This window comes from Etheostoma cragini, chromosome 24 (assembly GCF_013103735.1).
Source record: "Etheostoma cragini isolate CJK2018 chromosome 24, CSU_Ecrag_1.0, whole genome shotgun sequence".
Taxonomy (NCBI): Eukaryota; Metazoa; Chordata; class Actinopteri; order Perciformes; family Percidae; genus Etheostoma; species Etheostoma cragini.
In genome coordinates this window covers 3,745,850-3,763,017 of record NC_048430.1, presented here as the reverse complement: position 1 = coordinate 3,763,017, position 17,168 = coordinate 3,745,850, and the positions used below count along the sequence as shown (strand labels likewise).

Sequence of the window (17,168 nt, the reverse complement as noted above, 5' to 3'; positions counted from 1 at the left end):
GGGGGGGGGGGGGGGGGGGGGGGGGGGGGGGTAATGCATCGTTAGGGAATAACCAGGATGGATACAACCTCCCAACAAAGGAATGTGGATCTGATTGTGAAAAGTAGAAAGTTATCTTTTTTGTTATTTGGATAAACACATAAATGTTCCACTATCAGGGTCTGCAAAGCATAAGAGGCCTATGGTTAGGCTGTGTGTGTGCGTGTGTGTGTGTGTGTGTGCGTGCGTGCGTGCGTGCATGTGTGCGTGTGAGTACTGTATGTATCAGATATTGCTTCATATGCTTGTTTTAGCCAAAGTTTGACTTACTTGGTCCAGAGCTGTGAAATTATCATTACTCATCATGGTTTCATAGAACTGGAGTCCAGACACTAAGCTGCTTCTGATCTCAGACCAGTTTCTACCAGATCTGAGTCCAACAAATTAAAATTGAAGTAAAGAGTTTTTTTTTCTTTTTTCGGAACAAATATTTAAATTGAAGTCGGAGGGATTTCATTGGTTTGACTCAGGTGCAGACACTTTAAGCACAGGGCAGGGTCAAACTAAACCTTAATGTAGATGTATCTATAAGATGTACCATGAGCTTTTATTTTGTCGGGGTTATGCTTTTCTACTGTGTTCTTAAGCTTGGAAAAAAATAACAGTAGCTCTAGATTTCGATGTGCAAAAAGTACCTTTTTATTTTCTTGTGGTTGGCATTTTGATTGTAAATACCTTTTTCTGGTAATCCTCCTCTGTTGGATCTATGTTCGATGAGTTGGTTAGATGGCTCTTACAAATGTACTGATAGTAAATGTTCTTTATAAATATCCAGAATGTAAGATGAGAGGAGAAAAATATGGCTTCACTGAGACTGTTTTTGTAAGAGTCTGTGCCATCGTGTTGCCTCGAGTATAAGCACACTGATATTAGATCTGTAGGCAGGATGAAGTTTTGGGAAGGATTCGCCAGACAGCCACAACCAAGCGTTAGACAAACGTCATATTTGTCTCTCACATTCCTGATAAACCCAAAAATAAAAGGTTTTTAATGGTTCTGCATAGAAAGACAATCACTACAAGCAATGATTAGTGAAGAAATCCTTTTATTTACAAAAATGTACATTTTGACCCCTCATATTTTGTTAAAAAATGCTAATCGGATGACTGCTCAAGAATATTAAGCACTACCAAATCAGTTTGGTAAATATGAATCTGGAGCCACCAGCCCGTAAGCCTACCTTAGCACAAAGAGTGGAAGCTTGAAATAAAAGATAGTTCAAAGGTTAAAAAGTTGGACAGAGCTAACTTAGCCAAAGTTAGACCTTTGGACAGAGCCAAGCTAGCCGTTTCCCCCTACTTCGAGTTATTATGCTAAGCTAAGATACCCGTCTCTAGCTTCCAACGGGTGGAGGCAGACATCTCAGAGACAAATATCTGAAAACCTCAACAAATAAAAACTATTTACCTGGCTTGATACCACTAGATATGTGAGAAGTCTAATATTGTCATTTTTGGAAACCAACCCTTTAAGGAAAAATAAATAAAAGAGCAATTTAGTAGTTGTGTTTGTTAAAATGGACATTTTTAATAAGGTTGATAAGATGGTCATATTTGCAGCGCCCAGCTACATGTCATTGTCAAACAGTTCAATACATAAGCACATATTTCAAACTCGAGGAAGAAAATGTTCTAAAACGGGCTGTCTGGCTAACATCTCCCGTCTTCACTGCAGAAACGATGGCTGCTGTCATCGACCGTGTTCAAACCGCTCCTGCGTCCCTTCATAACAACACCATTCAGGAATCTTCTGGTCTTTGGGGGATTGCTAAATTCTCACCGAATGTTTCTGACCCACCACAAAAGAAACGGGAGAAACAAGACGAAACATTGTGTACCTCTTGTTTGTCTGTATTCTGTGTCTACAATAGTGTATTCTGGGGAAGAGTTGAATGATATTTTCAATGGCTCTACGCGGCCAGCGTTAGGAAATGTGTTATTTTTGTTACAATACCTTCTGAAAATAAAGTCTATTTATCTGTGAAGAGACAGAGATTTACAATACAGATGACTACATAGAAATTATGACAGATTTTAAATGATGTAAAACATATAAATGAAAACATGTACAGTTCATTTGGTTTTGAACACAATACAGAAATGTATATGCGTCAGTATTGAGTTTGATTTTATATATTTACCATTTTATTACATTGTAATGTTGTGACTGCAATGGAGAAAAAAAAATTATAAAGGAATATAAATTAATTTTTCCAAATGTGTGTCGCTTTTCCTTTACATCTGGGGACACTTCTTTTGAATAACAACATAAAAACTCAGATTTTCAAACAACTTTATTTCAACAAAAATGTTATTAAAGCCCCAGGACTCTCTCTACAAGCCAAGGAGGATTTGCATTGTGCCAATTTTAAACCTCTCAAAACTAGAAAATGTAAAACAGTAACTTTATGGATCAAACACAAATTCAGTAGTACAAAGATGCAGTTTACATGCAGTATTTAAAAATCACAAACACATAAATATGATGTTTCTGGATGTGGAATTGTTCCTCCATGTTTCAGCAGCAAAATGCATAGTCACACACACATGAATAGATGCATGAACACTATATACAGTTCATATCACTATATAGAGGGAATCATGCATGCAGCACTGCATTAAAAGATAAGGCTTTAGATATGAAAAGACCATCCCTATCCTGTCCTGGAGACCATTGGTTCCTACTGTAGATGTTAACCTTAAAAACAGGTTGTATCACTCTCAAAAAAAGAAGAAATAATTACCTGAAAAAGCTGGGCACTGTAGTTTTGAGCAAACATTACTCAAAAAGGAGGAAATGTGCATTTGCTGGGAACTACTTTTAGCTGTGGATGAATACACAATTGGTGCCTTTGTGCTCCAGTGAGTATTTGGGGCAGCAGGACGGAGTATGGTAGAGTCAATATAAACTACAGTGTCCATGTTACTTATAGTGAAGGAACATGTCACCCAGTGCAACAGTGTGGCTCATTGATGTGTCACCACACCACACCCACACGTTTAATTTTATGATACCAATCGTTCTGTAAAGAAATGTATCTTAAATATCTCCTTGGAGCAGTTGGTGCATCTTAATAGTAGTCTTTGGTATCATTTATACACATGCTGTAGAAGGGATACCTTACACACCTTCACTTACTGAATCATTTGCATAGAAATAATCCTCTTTAAAACACCTTTTCACTTTACTGTAGCATTAATAATTATTTTTACCGATCTTACTATAATTCAACAGTAAAAACGTATCAGTTCAGATGTCAAATTTCAGTTTTTCAGCATGCAAGTATGAATAAAAGGTCTTTTAAAGCATTGTTTATTTAAGACTCGTGTATCAGTGTAACAAATAAACCAAAGGGAAGGAAGTAGGAAGACAATCACAAGCTCTCAGTGAAATCCATATGAGTCTTGAATGAGCTACTGGCTCCCTCTTCTGACAGAATGTAACACAACAAATACAGCACAAAAAATAGAACACAGACAAAATAAACTAAAGACAAAAACAGCAGAAAAATATAAAATAAATCTCTCAAGTCAGTATCTTAACAAAAGTCTTTTTTAAACTTTAAATTTGCCAGAATAAAATTATTGATCTGAAATGGTCTTAAATATTTCCTTACAACAAGTTACATTCAACAAAAAAACCTCCCACTGGTTTCTTCGTCCCATGTTCAAGTCAGTGACAACAACAGTTTTCACTATTTATAGACGTTTGACAGTAGGCCTCAAAGGTTTTAAAACAGGTTTTTCTGCTGCTTGTGTGTACGTGCACATAAGCAACACACATACAGCACACACACACAGGCCAGCGTGAAAGCTAGGGCAGCAGCCTCTGTGAGTAAAGTGCAAAATACCTCTGAGCATAAACAGTTGACACAGATTAATGTGGAGCACCCGGCACGGACTGGTTTACTCCAACAGGGGGTCGTCGTCGTCGTCGTCGTAGTCAACCTGTAGCCTCTGGAAGGGCCGGGGGCCTGACGTGCGGCGTCGGCTCAGCAACCTGAACAGAACTGAAGAGGAACAAGTACTGAAAGTGGGCTACTTTTGCTCCGCTACAGCTCTGTCTGTCCCTTTGCTTTGTTTTCACTCCGTCTGAGTGTGACTTAATTTTTCAATTATGTGGAAAGTTTCTAACTTATTAAATCATTGCTTTAAGCATTAAAACAAAAGTTTTGTGTTGGAGTTCGTAATATTCCAAAATCTTAATTTTGAATTAAAGATTTTTATTTTCTCTGTGTATGCATATCGTTTCCAAAAATCGGTTTCAATAACTACTGATAATTGGTATTGGCTTTGAAAAAACAGAAAAGGCTGATCCCTACTGAAAACCCCAAGGTGCTCCGAGGGTCTATCCTGGGCGCCCTTTCTATTCTCTGTCTAACCTAACCTCTGGGGCATTTATTGCATGGACCGAACACATATTCATATACAGTTGCAAACATTCAGACTTACCTGTGATTGCACTGAGTACCAGTAGGACCCCCACCACCAGGCCAATCACCAGAGGGGTATCCCAGCAGGTCTCAGCCGCCAGCAGGCACCTAGCCTGGGTCAGCGTGCCGTTGTTGGCCTGCGGGGGCACCGACAGCAGGTGGCACATGAGTGGGTAAATGTCCACGCTCTGTAAACTGCCGATTCGATAACCCTGGCGAAAGCTGGGCCCCGACGCTGCCATGAAGGGGTGCATGCTGGAAAGGGAGTTGTCGTAGCCGTGATCGCCCACTGAGGGGGGAGGAAGGAGAGAGAATGAGAGCTAGTGGGTGGAGGTGATTACAGTTGACTTTGTAGCTAACCAAATCTCTGGCTATCACAGTATGGAGAAAACAATTAAGAGACGTACATCTTGGAAGCTTCCCTCGCTGCACTATAGTCCACCCTTCGTCAGCAATCAGTATGATTGGCTGGATGCGCTCATTGTTCCGGTAGTGCAGCCTATCAGGGATGGCTGATTTCAAATAGGCTGTCATATTGGGGTGGCACTTATTCAGCAGGGCAAAGGTGGCCTCTGGGTCTGCAACGCACATGCACAGAAATAGGCATTTGTGTGAGCAATGGCCTAACAAAAAACCCCTAGAGAATAGAGTTTCAAATTTTGACTGAGTACTTTTTGACTGTAGACTCTTTTATCTCATGTTAGCTGAAGTAAACCTGGCTACCTTTATGTGGGATGAGGGCTGCAACAGGTGAGAGGTCCACCAGTGTGTAGTTGTCGCGGTGAAGGCAGTCATCCAGCTGTATGAGCCGCTCGGCAGAGCACTGAGCCATGCCGTGGTCACTGGTTACCAGGATGTTGACGCGACCCCAGAGGCCGGTCCGCTTCAGCTCGGAAATCAGCAGGCCTATGTTGTTGTCAACCTGATTCCATACAAAGTGACACGGCCGTTACATCAAGCAAATGGGAAGTGACAGGAGTTGTGTCCACATTTAATTAACCCTCAAATGTGCTGAGACATTAGATTATGCCAAGCGTAGGCCATTTTTGACACAAATTAACACATTTATTGCATCTTTATCAAAATAAACAGCTGTCAGGCAAGACTTACTTGCACCAAGGGAATATTACCAAAACCTCCTGCTTCCATCAATAATAATGCCATTTAATACAACAACCCAAACAAACTTCTGGTGAAAATGACCTAGCTTCAGGTTAAACAGTCTATAAATTAACTGGATCCTTTCTTTCTGTGGCAAGTGACCAAAGCATAAGCACATTATACGCATGAGAGACTAATGGAAACACTGCTGGTTTCCAGTCTTCAGAGCAGAAGATTTCAGGAACCTTTTGTGTCAGGATCTAGTGAGCTCTGAGATTTTAAGCATAACCGGATTGCTTTACCTCCTTCAGCACAGCGCTCATGGCAGTGAAGTTGTCCGGGCCAAAAATGTGACCTGACCAATCTGGCTCTTCCCAGTAGAGAGCTGCGAACATCACCCCTTTCTCCTGGTGGAATCGGGGGGGATAGTACAGATGTCAGACAATGGCTACTAATCCTTCCAGACTCAAATGTTATTGCTTGTGCAATAAAGTGTCATAAACAAGTAAGTTAGTCCAGAGACAGAGTAAAATACAGTGAAATATCTCTGTTACTAAAAAGACATAGAATACACTACACATTGAGATTACTAAAAGTAACTTGTCTACCTTTTCGTCTCCCAACATAAAGTTTGTGACGTTCCTCAGTCGCTGCTGGAATGTAACATGAGAGTCGTATGGAAGGAAGTGTGACGCTGTGCGGTTGCGGATGGCCACAGTAGAGCCGGGCCACATAACGGCCGCCGTCTTGTAGCCTGAGTCCAGCGCGGTGAGCCAGAGGGGCTGCGCCTCACTCCACCACGCCGGGTCGGTGTCATTGCCATCGCCAACGTGGAAGTTCTTATGGCTGATGGGGTCGTACATGTTATTGGACAGAATACCGTGAGACTCAGCGTACAGCCCTGTTACCTGGAGAGGAAAAACAATGGCTAGTTAGGATCACTGGAACTCTTTGTGATGCTACTATACTGCTTATTACCGTTAATTCTATTATCTACTATATTATGAGACTTAATTGCTTCCGTTTGGTAAAATGTAGTTGGAGCCGAGCAGTTTAAACAGCCTTTTCATGTTTACTTGACTGCTAAGTGCATTATTCCTTGTTGATATTATCAGACTGGATGGATGTGCATCACATACTGCTATTTGACAGATCATCTTTGACAAGACAAAAAGCACAAGCAGCAGGGTTACCAGGCTGTAGTGGTTGGGAAACGTCTTGGTGATGAAGACGTTGGTGAGCTCCTCCACCAGGACCCCTTGACTGTACAGGAGCTTCAGGTTCGGCATGGGGAACCTCTTCACGTAGTCTGCTCGGAAACCATCGAATGACACCAGCAGCAGTGGTGGAGGACCCTGCTGAGCCGTGTTGTTTTCTGTGGCCAAAGCTCTGACGCCCCACAGGAAGCCCAGCAGTAATTTAAGTAACATCCTGAAATAAAAATAAAAAACAGTTTTCTACAATTCAACTTGACTAGACATAGTGCGCTTAAAACATGACAGTCTACAGTCATGCTTGTGGCTATATGAAAGCTGTGCATTGAGTCTTGGAGACAAATGCTACTCAGGATGCTAACATGCTCACAACGCAAACAATACCATGCAGATATCAAAATACCAAAATGCAGATGTTTAGCAAGTATCATTTTTGATCAGTCCATTTATTATCACCTCTTTGATCATTATAACTTTTGAATGATAGCACTTTACTAAACAAATTCTGAAGAGAAAAAACAATAAAAAACTGTAACTGAATCAGCCCTTCCAAATAACCCCAGCTGTGGAAAGTGCACTTTCAATTTCACATGGCTAAACGCCATTAGCTGTCTGCGGTTTGGTTGAATGCCACCAGGCAACAGTCCAAACCATCAGTCAAGATTTTCAGGGCAAAGCTACAAAAAAGGAAAAGGGAACTGAGAACAACTGTCTGGCTATGTAACGTTTTCCTACCATTTGCCAATCATCATTCTCACATAAAAAAGCACATAGAGAGAAAGTGATGCCAAAAATATTTTTTGGCGCTTGAGTTTTACATCACCCTGCTCCAGTAGGCAAAATGAAAATTACAACATATCCACTATGGATGTATGAGTGATAGGTTAATTCCCTGATTGTTAGTGCGTGTCATGTCTTGCTTTAACGTCTGTCATAGGAAAAGGAGGTTTCTGTGAGTTTGTGGGGTCAATTGACTTTCTGTGTGGACAATGGCAAAAACTGGGTCAACTGATAATACTATATCCGAGTGGTGGAAGAACTGGGTATAATGAATTTCCACTGTGATCTATATTATAATATTATACATAATGTTGTTGTTTTTTAAAGAGTGTAAACCTCCTCTGCCTGTTTTCTCATACAACATCCTGTTTCATATGCATCCAATCACAAGACAAACAGACACTGTTGTGACTATAACAATATGTTTACAGAACGCTAAACATGTATTTCCATACACATCCTCTGAGGTCAGCTAGAAGCTGGTAGAAAACTCAGTCAACTTCCATTCTTCGAGGACTCTTCAGTAGGGGAGAATAAAAACACTATTTCCATGAAGCAGGCAATCCATCCCAGTACCCATGTTACAGTTACATGAATACCAAACAAATGTGCATCTTAATAACAAGTCAAAAATATGGAAAGTAATAGTGAAAATCCTACATGACTGCAAAAAGGTTATTTTACTGTAAATTCCCCTACAATTTGTCCTGTACTGTAATTCTTTCAACACTCTCTTCCTTTTCCACTTGCTTCCTTCAATCCCATTGTCTTATTTACTTATTGAATTCAGGGAGTTAAGTAATTCTGAAAGCAAAGATCTCAAAGATGCATGAAATTAAAGTAAATGCTACAAAATTAGACTCTCTCTCTCTCTCTCTCTCAAACACACACACACACACACACACACACACACACACACACACACACACACACACACACACACAAATTATGTTAATTTCTATGTTTGTAGTTACACACCTCCTTCAGGCAACCTGTTCTTTTGCACTGCTTAAGAGCAATATCTGGAGCTTTTTCTGTATTTTTTCCCACTGTCTCTGTCTCTAACTCTCATAAAATGTAACATAAAGTTAACTGACTTCCAGCTGAAAAACCTGATCTGCCCAACTGTCCGTGGACGTGTTATGTGTCAAATAACCACAACCACGAAGTCGCCATTCTTGACGGAAAATACCAAAGAAATGTCAAAAATAATTGCATTTATAAATACTGAAGACAATGCGGAAGTCAAACAAAGAATGACAATGAAGTTACGTTAGCTATAATGCGCTACATATTATTTTTTTTACAAATTTACTTTTTTCGTATTTTCAATATTAGCAGAGGAGCGTGAGCTGTCCGCAAAGTATTAGCTAGGTTACTAACGTTAATGTTACAGCGTGAAATTGTTGCTAACAGTCTGTTAAATTAAGTTACCTGGTACAGACCTGGCAGATAGTGTTCCTCCAGACAGTATCGTTGAATTTCTTTCCTTTTCAGTCTATTTTTGAAGCAACATTATCATCATCACTCGACTTCCTCAAAATCTACTTCAAAATTCACAGACGTTGAGACCGTGAGGATGTCGAGCTAGCTAAGAGTATTTCCATGAAGTTCCGGTTGCACATTTCAAAATAAATCATTCTTTGAAATGCCACACACCATAATACAAAATAATGACGTTTTTGTCTTCTTCAGTTACGATTTTTTTTAAATAAATATCAATTCAGATTTAACTATTAGTAAATCCAAACCCAATGACACATACACATTTTTTTACGAGTTTTGAAAACGGAAAACCTTTGTTTTGACGTGAAAACGGCGCACCTCTGGTCTTGTTATCACAACCTTGAGGTAACAATTGATGGACGCCTTGACTTAATTGGCAGTTCAAGCAGCAAATCATCGTTCTCATTTTGGAGGGAGGGACCATGGACAGACGTGTGTGTTGGATGCACCATGTGGTTACAGTAAATGCAACATCATAGCTTGCCTACTTTAGTAAAAAAAAAAAAAAGGAAATCCATATAGTATTATAGTGATGGATAAAGTATTCAGATCCTTTACAAGAAAAAATACTCCAATACAAGTAAAAGTCCTGCATTTAAAAGTCCTGCATTCAAAACCTTACTTAGGGAAAGTAAAAGTAAGCGTATGCTATTGTCAGCCAAATACTACTCAGAGTATAAAAAGTAAAAGTATATATTGTACAGAATAATATTCCCCGTCACAGTGTTTCACTATTAAATATAATGCTTTTGTACTGCTTCATTAATTTCTGTGTTGCATTTTACTGCTGTAGATATTTATTGCTAACGAATATACTGTTGGGTGGGTTAATCTACAGCAAATGCATCATGTTCTATAAGATCATCAGATGTTTGTAGCATTGCTGTACTGTAAGATCACATAACTCTAAAAAGTAAACTTTTCATGAGCTGAGAAAAACAGCCCTGTTCTCAGCCTTGTGACGACCCATTTTCCAGCGGATCCAGAAGAGTTAAAATAGAGAATTTAGCTTAAGAAGAAGGAGGAGGAACACTATATATTTCATTTGATCACAACAACTCAAAATCAACAAAGCTTGATAGTTGTGGTTTCCACTGGACAGGAAGGGGCTCCAGCTCAAATGTTGGGACGATTAAACCTGTTTGGATCATTTCCAGTTGCTTTGAGTACTTTTACTTGTAATACTTTAAGTACATTTTTCCTGAAGCTACTTACATACTTTTACTTAAGTAATATTTTCAATGCGGGACTTTTACTTGTAACTGAGTATTTTTACAGTGTGGTATTAGTACTTTTTCTTCAGGATCTGACTTCTCCCACCCCTGATGCCATGTCTATTCGGGTTGTGTTCTCCTTTAAGGATCACCACTGTCCTTTTCTCAATGATTTCTGCCTTCCCGTCCAAAGTCCTGGGGTGCTTTTTGATAAGGTAGGAACGTTTGGCACCACAGTCACTCTGCTGAACACCTTGACACGCTCAACCACTCAGGTCTCTGTTTGACCTCTTCAGGCAGAATGGAACCTGTGTACGAGAACCCCGATTCCACCTACGAGAACCAGTCATCAGGTGAATATGACCTGACGTGTGAGACGCCGTACGCCGAGCCCTCAGACCTGACAGCAGAGTACGAGAACACTGGGACTCGACGAGTAGCAACTCCCCCTTCTCTCCCACCACCTCGCCATCCCACGGAGGAGAGGAGAGGCAGTTCCTCCTCTTCTTCCTCCTCCTCCTCATCTTCCTCATCTTCTTCATCTTCCTCACACGCCAAAGGTGACAAGAAAGGGGAGATTGAGGACTTGAATAAAGTGGAGGAGAAAGAGGAAGAGGTGATGACAATGGTGGAGGAGAGCAACAAAGAACTGAATTCGGAGAGGGGGTCTCCACAGGCCGAGGCGGACAGGGGGAACTCATCACGTAGGTCCTCATCTTCGTCATCATCATCTTCATCAGCCTCTGAGAAGCAGGAACCGACGGAGAAGCCAGAGCCTGATAAGGATGGCCCTACAGTACAACTTTTTGTGAAGGTAGGGGATTTACCACGTTAGGGGATTTCCAAATGTAGTTCAGCGTTACCTCTGTGACACTTCATGGTGTGTGTGTGGGCACAAAGAGGTGCAGGTTGCATCCTCAAACAAACAACTTTTCTTTGAACTAAGTTGTAGGCCTCATAAAGCTCAGTCATAATCACATTCATGTCAGTTGCTTAGGAACAAGGTCACTTAGTATGTCCTAAAGTGTGTGTGTGTCATACAGCATGTGTGTCATAGTGTGCACAGGAATGTGATACATCCAGAGTTGGACATTGTTGTACTTAATGTGCTATTGTTTGGGCCCTCATACTTCCATGTGTTGTTCATTCACGCCACCGTCTATTCATATTTCATAGGGCATGATGTTGAGTCATTTCTCTGTGTGTGTGTGTGTGTGTGTGTGTGTGTGTGAGAGTGTGTGTGTGTTTCTCTCTTGTTCTAAATATAAGTCCAGTTGAACTTACAAGAATGTTCTGACTCAGTGCCAGGATAGCTGTGGATGGTTGCTGTCGGTTGGCTTTATGAATTTGTGTGTGTGTGTGTGTGTGTGTGTGTGTGTGTGTTTGTGTGTGTGTGTGTGTAGCTAAGTGTGTTGATTGGTGGGCTATCTATGTATCTATCTATCTATCTACCTGTATCTATTTATTTATGTATCCATGCTGAACATTGTACCTCCACACCCAAACACTCACACTCTAGATGAATTTATTACATAATCGGTACATTCCACGCTAAACTCCAGTTGCACTTAAGTATACCGTCATAAATTTGACACTTTGAAACTACAGCTGCATAAATTATAGCAATCTCACGCTGAGGTCATTGCAGTAGAATGAGAGTTACTGATGTCTTCTGTTGGCCGCACAAAGCACAGCAGTTCCAAACTATTTCAATCTAACTACCACAAATGTGTTGTTGAAGTGTTAGCATTGTGTTAACATTGGAGTCTAGCTTTAAATACGCAGTATCTTACATATTCAGTATAGAGACAAATCCAGCAGAACTAACATAATCAACAAAAAGTTACTTACTATCTCATTAGACCCCTCCTATAGACTTCTCTATCACTTCTGGAAAAGGGCAGGGCATCTGGATCTAAGTCCCTTTAAAACAACTTTATTAACATTTACAACTACAGACATGGTGGATTACTGTAACAATCTTTTAAAAATGGTTTATCAACATTTATAAGATTTACTTTAGCAGAAAATGACAAAAACTTTTAGATTTCCTAATTAGATATAATAATAATTGTTATTGTTATTATTATTAAAGACCTAGTGTGAGGAAATGTGAGGTTGGAGAAGGATTTCCAATAACAACCTAAATGTTATTACAAAGATATTTGTAAATTATTTATTGACTATTACAAAGTCAATAATTACAGCGCCTTAACCCTTTTTAAATGTTGATTTCATTAGAAAGGGTACTGACATTTCATTCTTTATTATCTGAGCAATACAATTTTCCCTTTAAAATTAGTCACAATTCTCTATGCTCAATATTTTCCTTGATCAGCTGGGTACTGTAGTTTTCAGCAAACAACAACCAAAGAGAATGGAAGTGTAGTGAGTTTGTTAGGGACCCTTTTCAGCCATGAAATAATATCATATACAATAAGCATATATTTGGCGCTATAGTAACTATTTACAGCAGCAGTAGGCCTATGGTGTGTATGTGGATCAAGTCAAAATAAACTACAGTGCTCATGTTCCCCATAATAAAGGAACGGGTTTAGTCTTTAGACCCAGCCCCAGCATGGGACCCATCGGTGCTGATGAGTCTGAGAAGGAGACGATGACTCTCGATGATTCAAAGTCACCCGGTTGTGTTGTCAATCAGAGCTGTAAGAGGAGAGAGGGGCAGGGCACCCTTGGGTGACTTGCTCTGCACTCCCCCTACCTTTACCATATTAATGGTTTTCGTGACACCCCTCCTCTCCCAAGGGGGTTATTTTTGCCCGACACCGTCACAGCCCACTGCTGAGGCCTTGGGTACAAACTTAACCCCTCACACACAAACACACACACACACACTCTCTCCCGTCCTCAGCTGACACTCTAATGAGCGTCTATGGGACCAAGCGGACTTCCCCACATGGACCAGGAGTAGAATCTGCTGTAAACTGACACTGCAAACACACACACATACACACAGACAAACACATCTACACATTTGTAGAAGCAAAACACATAAGCAAAGCGTGTTTTTCTTGACCATGACGGACACTGCAGCCGAGGAGGACAAGGACCCTGATATTGAGCTATTTGTCAAGGTGTGGTATGTGTGTTTTGCTGTATAGATCACAAGCTGACACCAGATCAGTTTTCTTCTCACCTCTAAACTACATTTCTAAACTCACTTTACCATCTTACCTTGCATTCTGCCTGTGACAGCGTTTTGTTGTTGCTGAGGTCAAGTCAAATTTAAACTGCAGACGCTCACTTTAGAATATGTAAAGTGTGTTAGTGTGTGTGTGAGTGTTGGGGCTGGCTCCTTTACGTGCGTGCATGCCATGTTGTTGTTGTGTGCTGATTTTCCATGTGTTAACCTGACACCCACGTGCATAGACAATCTCTCGCTTTCTCTTTCCCAATGAATTATTACTGGGGTCCTTTCAGTATTAAATGATCTGAAGTTATGATAAAATATGTGTTTGGTATGAATGTGTACGTATTCTTGTGTGTATCTACAGTGTGCACAGGTTTTAGCATGTCCCTTTGCTGAACAAACACCATCTAGATGTATTGCTCTTTTATCGTCATTTAGGGAACATTGCCAGTCTATATTGTGTTAAGGATGGGAGTGTGACAGCCCGCTGAGTCCACTGTATGTGCACTCTTTTACATGCTTGCCTACTTGTAAGGCAAGTGACCAACATATTTATAATGAATAATCAGTTAAATGTTTATAGGAACAAATTATTTTTGCAGAGCGCTAGATGAGGAGACTGATACCTCACATGTACGATCACTAGCTTGAACAAGTACTTACTTATTAATTTTACATATTATTTATGGCCACAGGTAAATATAATTTATATTATGGTTACCCACCTTTGCTATATTACTTTAATCACATATTCAGTTTAATTTTAACGTCACTCACTTACACTGCAATATTGTTTTCTGAACTATGGCAACCGCACTTTACAATACCTTCATTTGACGCCATTTTACATTCAGCCATACCTTCTGCTCATTGTCTGTTGTTTGCCTGTTTGTTTGTGTGTTTACTTTTATGTTGTTTTGCTTTTATTGTACAAAATGCTGCTGTAATGAGAGAATGTCCCCACTGTGGGATGAATAAAGTACAATCTAATCTAATCTATTCTTAGCATAAAGATTTAGAGAGACATCTACTGAAGCTAACACAATCTGCCTACCATCACCTCTAGAGCCAGCACTAATTAACAAGTTATATGTTGTTTGCTTAATCCATATAAACCCAGAGTGTGAAATATGAGCGTAGATGTTTCCATTGATGTACCTGCAGAGACTTTTGGAACGGACCAGGCTAGCTGTTTCCCTGTGCTTCCAGTCATTTCCTTGATTTCTAGTAATTGTGTTTTCTGTATAAAACAGAAAAATGTAAGATTGGATGACTGGACTTGTTTCTTCAGAAATGTCAGTGTCAGTGTCTAAACAAGGTTGAGAAAAGTGGATCACGTGTATGTTTAAAGTTCAGTGCAAGTGTGTGTCTTTTCTTGATTGACGGGACAGTTGCTTTTTGATTTCTAGAGCTAATACACTGCTACGGTATTGTACAGTAGGACACGCACGCCCACACAGGCAGTGAGGCGGCTAATGGAAGCAGTGTGGATTATTTATGTTGGACTCAGTGTCTCATTACATTACAGTGTCCTATTGCACCTTTGTGCGTTGGCAATGGGCACACACACACACACACACAAATGCACATATTAATACTAGTGATCAAATGTCAATTATAAATGTGTGTACACATACACAGACCCAACTCAAACCCACCACTTCAAACTAAAAGGCACTGATTCTTCTTCTCTAATGTGTGTGATTTGTCAGTGGTGTGTGTGTTGTGCATCTGTGTGTGAACCAGTGTCAGAACACGGTTTGTGTGGGTATCCCTGTCGGTGTTTGTGAATGAGCGTGGGCCTGCATGAGGCAGTTTATGTTTGTCTCCATTTCTATGGCAGTAGCCTATTAGTGTCTTATAAAGTTTGTGTGTGTGTGTGTGTGTGTGTGTTTACAGGCTGGGAGTGATGGGGAGAGCATCGGAAACTGTCCCTTCTCTCAGCGCCTCTTTATGATCCTCTGGCTGAAGGGTGTAGTCTTCAATGTCACCACAGTTGACCTTAAGAGGTAACAATTATATCATATGTACATGTTGTCTTTGCATTGGAGTAGAAAATAATCTCATTATGTGTAATTTCATTGTAAGGCCCAAAAATATTTGTTACTTACAGTACAACATTGGTTTATGTAGCATAGTGGGAATTGAACACTGGTCTCTCACACCAAAGGCATGTATCATATCCACTGTGCCATCGCCACCGTATGCTGGAGCAGCTCAAAGTATTGCATGGGTCATTAAACACAACATCCCATAACTCACTGTTTTTATTAAGCAGAGGTGAATTTAATTATGCTCTGACCCAAAGTGCTGTTTGACAAATACCTAAAGGTAATGAACAAAATCTCAAAGGGTCAGACTTGAAAAACCCTTCACTTAAAAGAGTAATTGTTGTTGGGGAATGAGGCCCAGTGTTGGCAGCAACCATGGCTGAACACACGAAGAAAGCTGTTAGGTGTAATATAATATTGAAATAGCAGTTCATTACAGATTTACCTAAGGTTGTAAAAATGATTCCACTCTGATTAGAAAACCAGCAGACCTGCACAACCTGGCCCCAGGGACACACCCGCCCTTCCTCACCTTCCAGGGGGAAGTTCTCACTGATGTGAACAAAGTGGAGGAGTACCTGGAGGAGATGCTGGCTCCACCAAAGTAGGCCTCTCGCAATGATAAATACACGCAGGATAAAGGAAATAGGGACTCACATCCTATTTACACCATGTTCCTGTTTCATAGGTATCCCAAACTTGTAGCAAAGAATCGGGAATCAAACACAGCAGGAAATGACATATTTGCCAAGTTCTCCGCTTACGTCAAAAACACAAGACCGGATAAAAATCGAGGTAAGCAAGCTGTACGCAGGCATAAATCTATTGTAATCAAGATCAACTTTGATGACCTGTTCACCTGGATCTGTGTTTTATGTGTGTGTTGCAGCTTTAGAGCAGAGTCTAAACAAGTCCCTGGCCAAGCTGGATGAGTATCTGATGAGTGCACTACCTGACGAGGTCCAGGCGGGACACCACAGGGGCGGGGGAGAATCCAAACGCAAATACCTGGACGGAGACGAACTGACGCTGGCTGACTGCAACCTTCTGCCCAAACTTCATGTTGTCAAGGTGACCTGCTTTGGATTGGTTTGGTTCAGCTCATTTGAGTTTGAATTGTGTCTTGACAGCACTGTTACAATGATTTTCTGGTTTTCTGCAGGTGGTGGCGAAGAAATACCGGAACTATGACATTCCGTCTGAATTCAAAGGGGTGTGGCGTTACCTTGGCAACGCCTACAACCGAGATGAGTTCACCAACACGTGCGCAGCCGATGTGGAAATCGAGTTAGCCTATCAGGACGTTGCTAAGAGGTTGGCAAAGTGAATGCATCACTAACACAGTCACTGTTGTAGGCCTACCTTTATCTCCTTTTAGAAAATCTACTAAATCATACTTCTGACACACAGCATTCACTCTTTACAAGCCATTTTTTAACACTAATGTGCTGAAATGTGGTTGAATGTAGTACAGTGATGTGGTGTCTCAAAGAAAAGATGAATAATTTGTCTTTTTTTTTTTAAGTCTTATGCCTCTGAGCAGAACTAAGGCTGAAATTGATTGGATATGGGGATTATTGTGCTGATAATTCTTAATCAAATTATGATTCTTGGACCATTAATAACCATTCATTTTTAATAAGAAAAAAAGTTTGCAATTAACTGTAACCCCCCCCCCCC

The 17,168-nt window shown here is 40.5% G+C and overlaps 2 protein-coding genes and 1 long non-coding RNA gene across 3 annotated transcripts in view; 1 reads left to right on the top strand and 2 right to left on the bottom strand.

The window, feature by feature from the left end:
* Positions 1–3,215: 3,215 nt before the first annotated feature.
* LOC117939644 overlaps positions 3,216–17,168 on the bottom strand; it is a 23,011-nt gene continuing 9,058 nt past the window's right edge. Inside the window, exon 3 of the long non-coding RNA XR_004655639.1 lies at positions 3,216–3,525. This is a non-coding gene — a long non-coding RNA (uncharacterized LOC117939644). The remainder of the gene's footprint in view (positions 3,526–17,168) is intronic.
* Positions 3,714–9,219, bottom strand: enpp4 (ectonucleotide pyrophosphatase/phosphodiesterase 4). Its single transcript, XM_034865109.1, has 8 exons — positions 9,001–9,219; positions 6,766–7,003; positions 6,181–6,480; positions 5,875–5,979; positions 5,195–5,393; positions 4,879–5,049; positions 4,491–4,760; positions 3,714–4,048 (listed from the first exon to the last, which is right to left on the bottom strand). Exons 2-8 carry the CDS (start codon positions 7,000–7,002, stop codon positions 3,945–3,947), a joined length of 1,386 nt encoding a protein of 461 aa, XP_034721000.1. The 5' UTR covers position 7,003; positions 9,001–9,219; the 3' UTR covers positions 3,714–3,944.
* On the top strand, positions 13,146–17,030 carry clic5a (chloride intracellular channel 5a). The gene is made up of 6 exons (XM_034865113.1): positions 13,146–13,381; positions 15,337–15,446; positions 15,967–16,092; positions 16,177–16,283; positions 16,378–16,559; positions 16,651–17,030. The coding sequence occupies exons 1-6, from the start codon at positions 13,325–13,327 to the stop codon at positions 16,813–16,815; spliced, it is 747 nt and encodes a 248-aa protein (XP_034721004.1). The 5' UTR covers positions 13,146–13,324; the 3' UTR covers positions 16,816–17,030.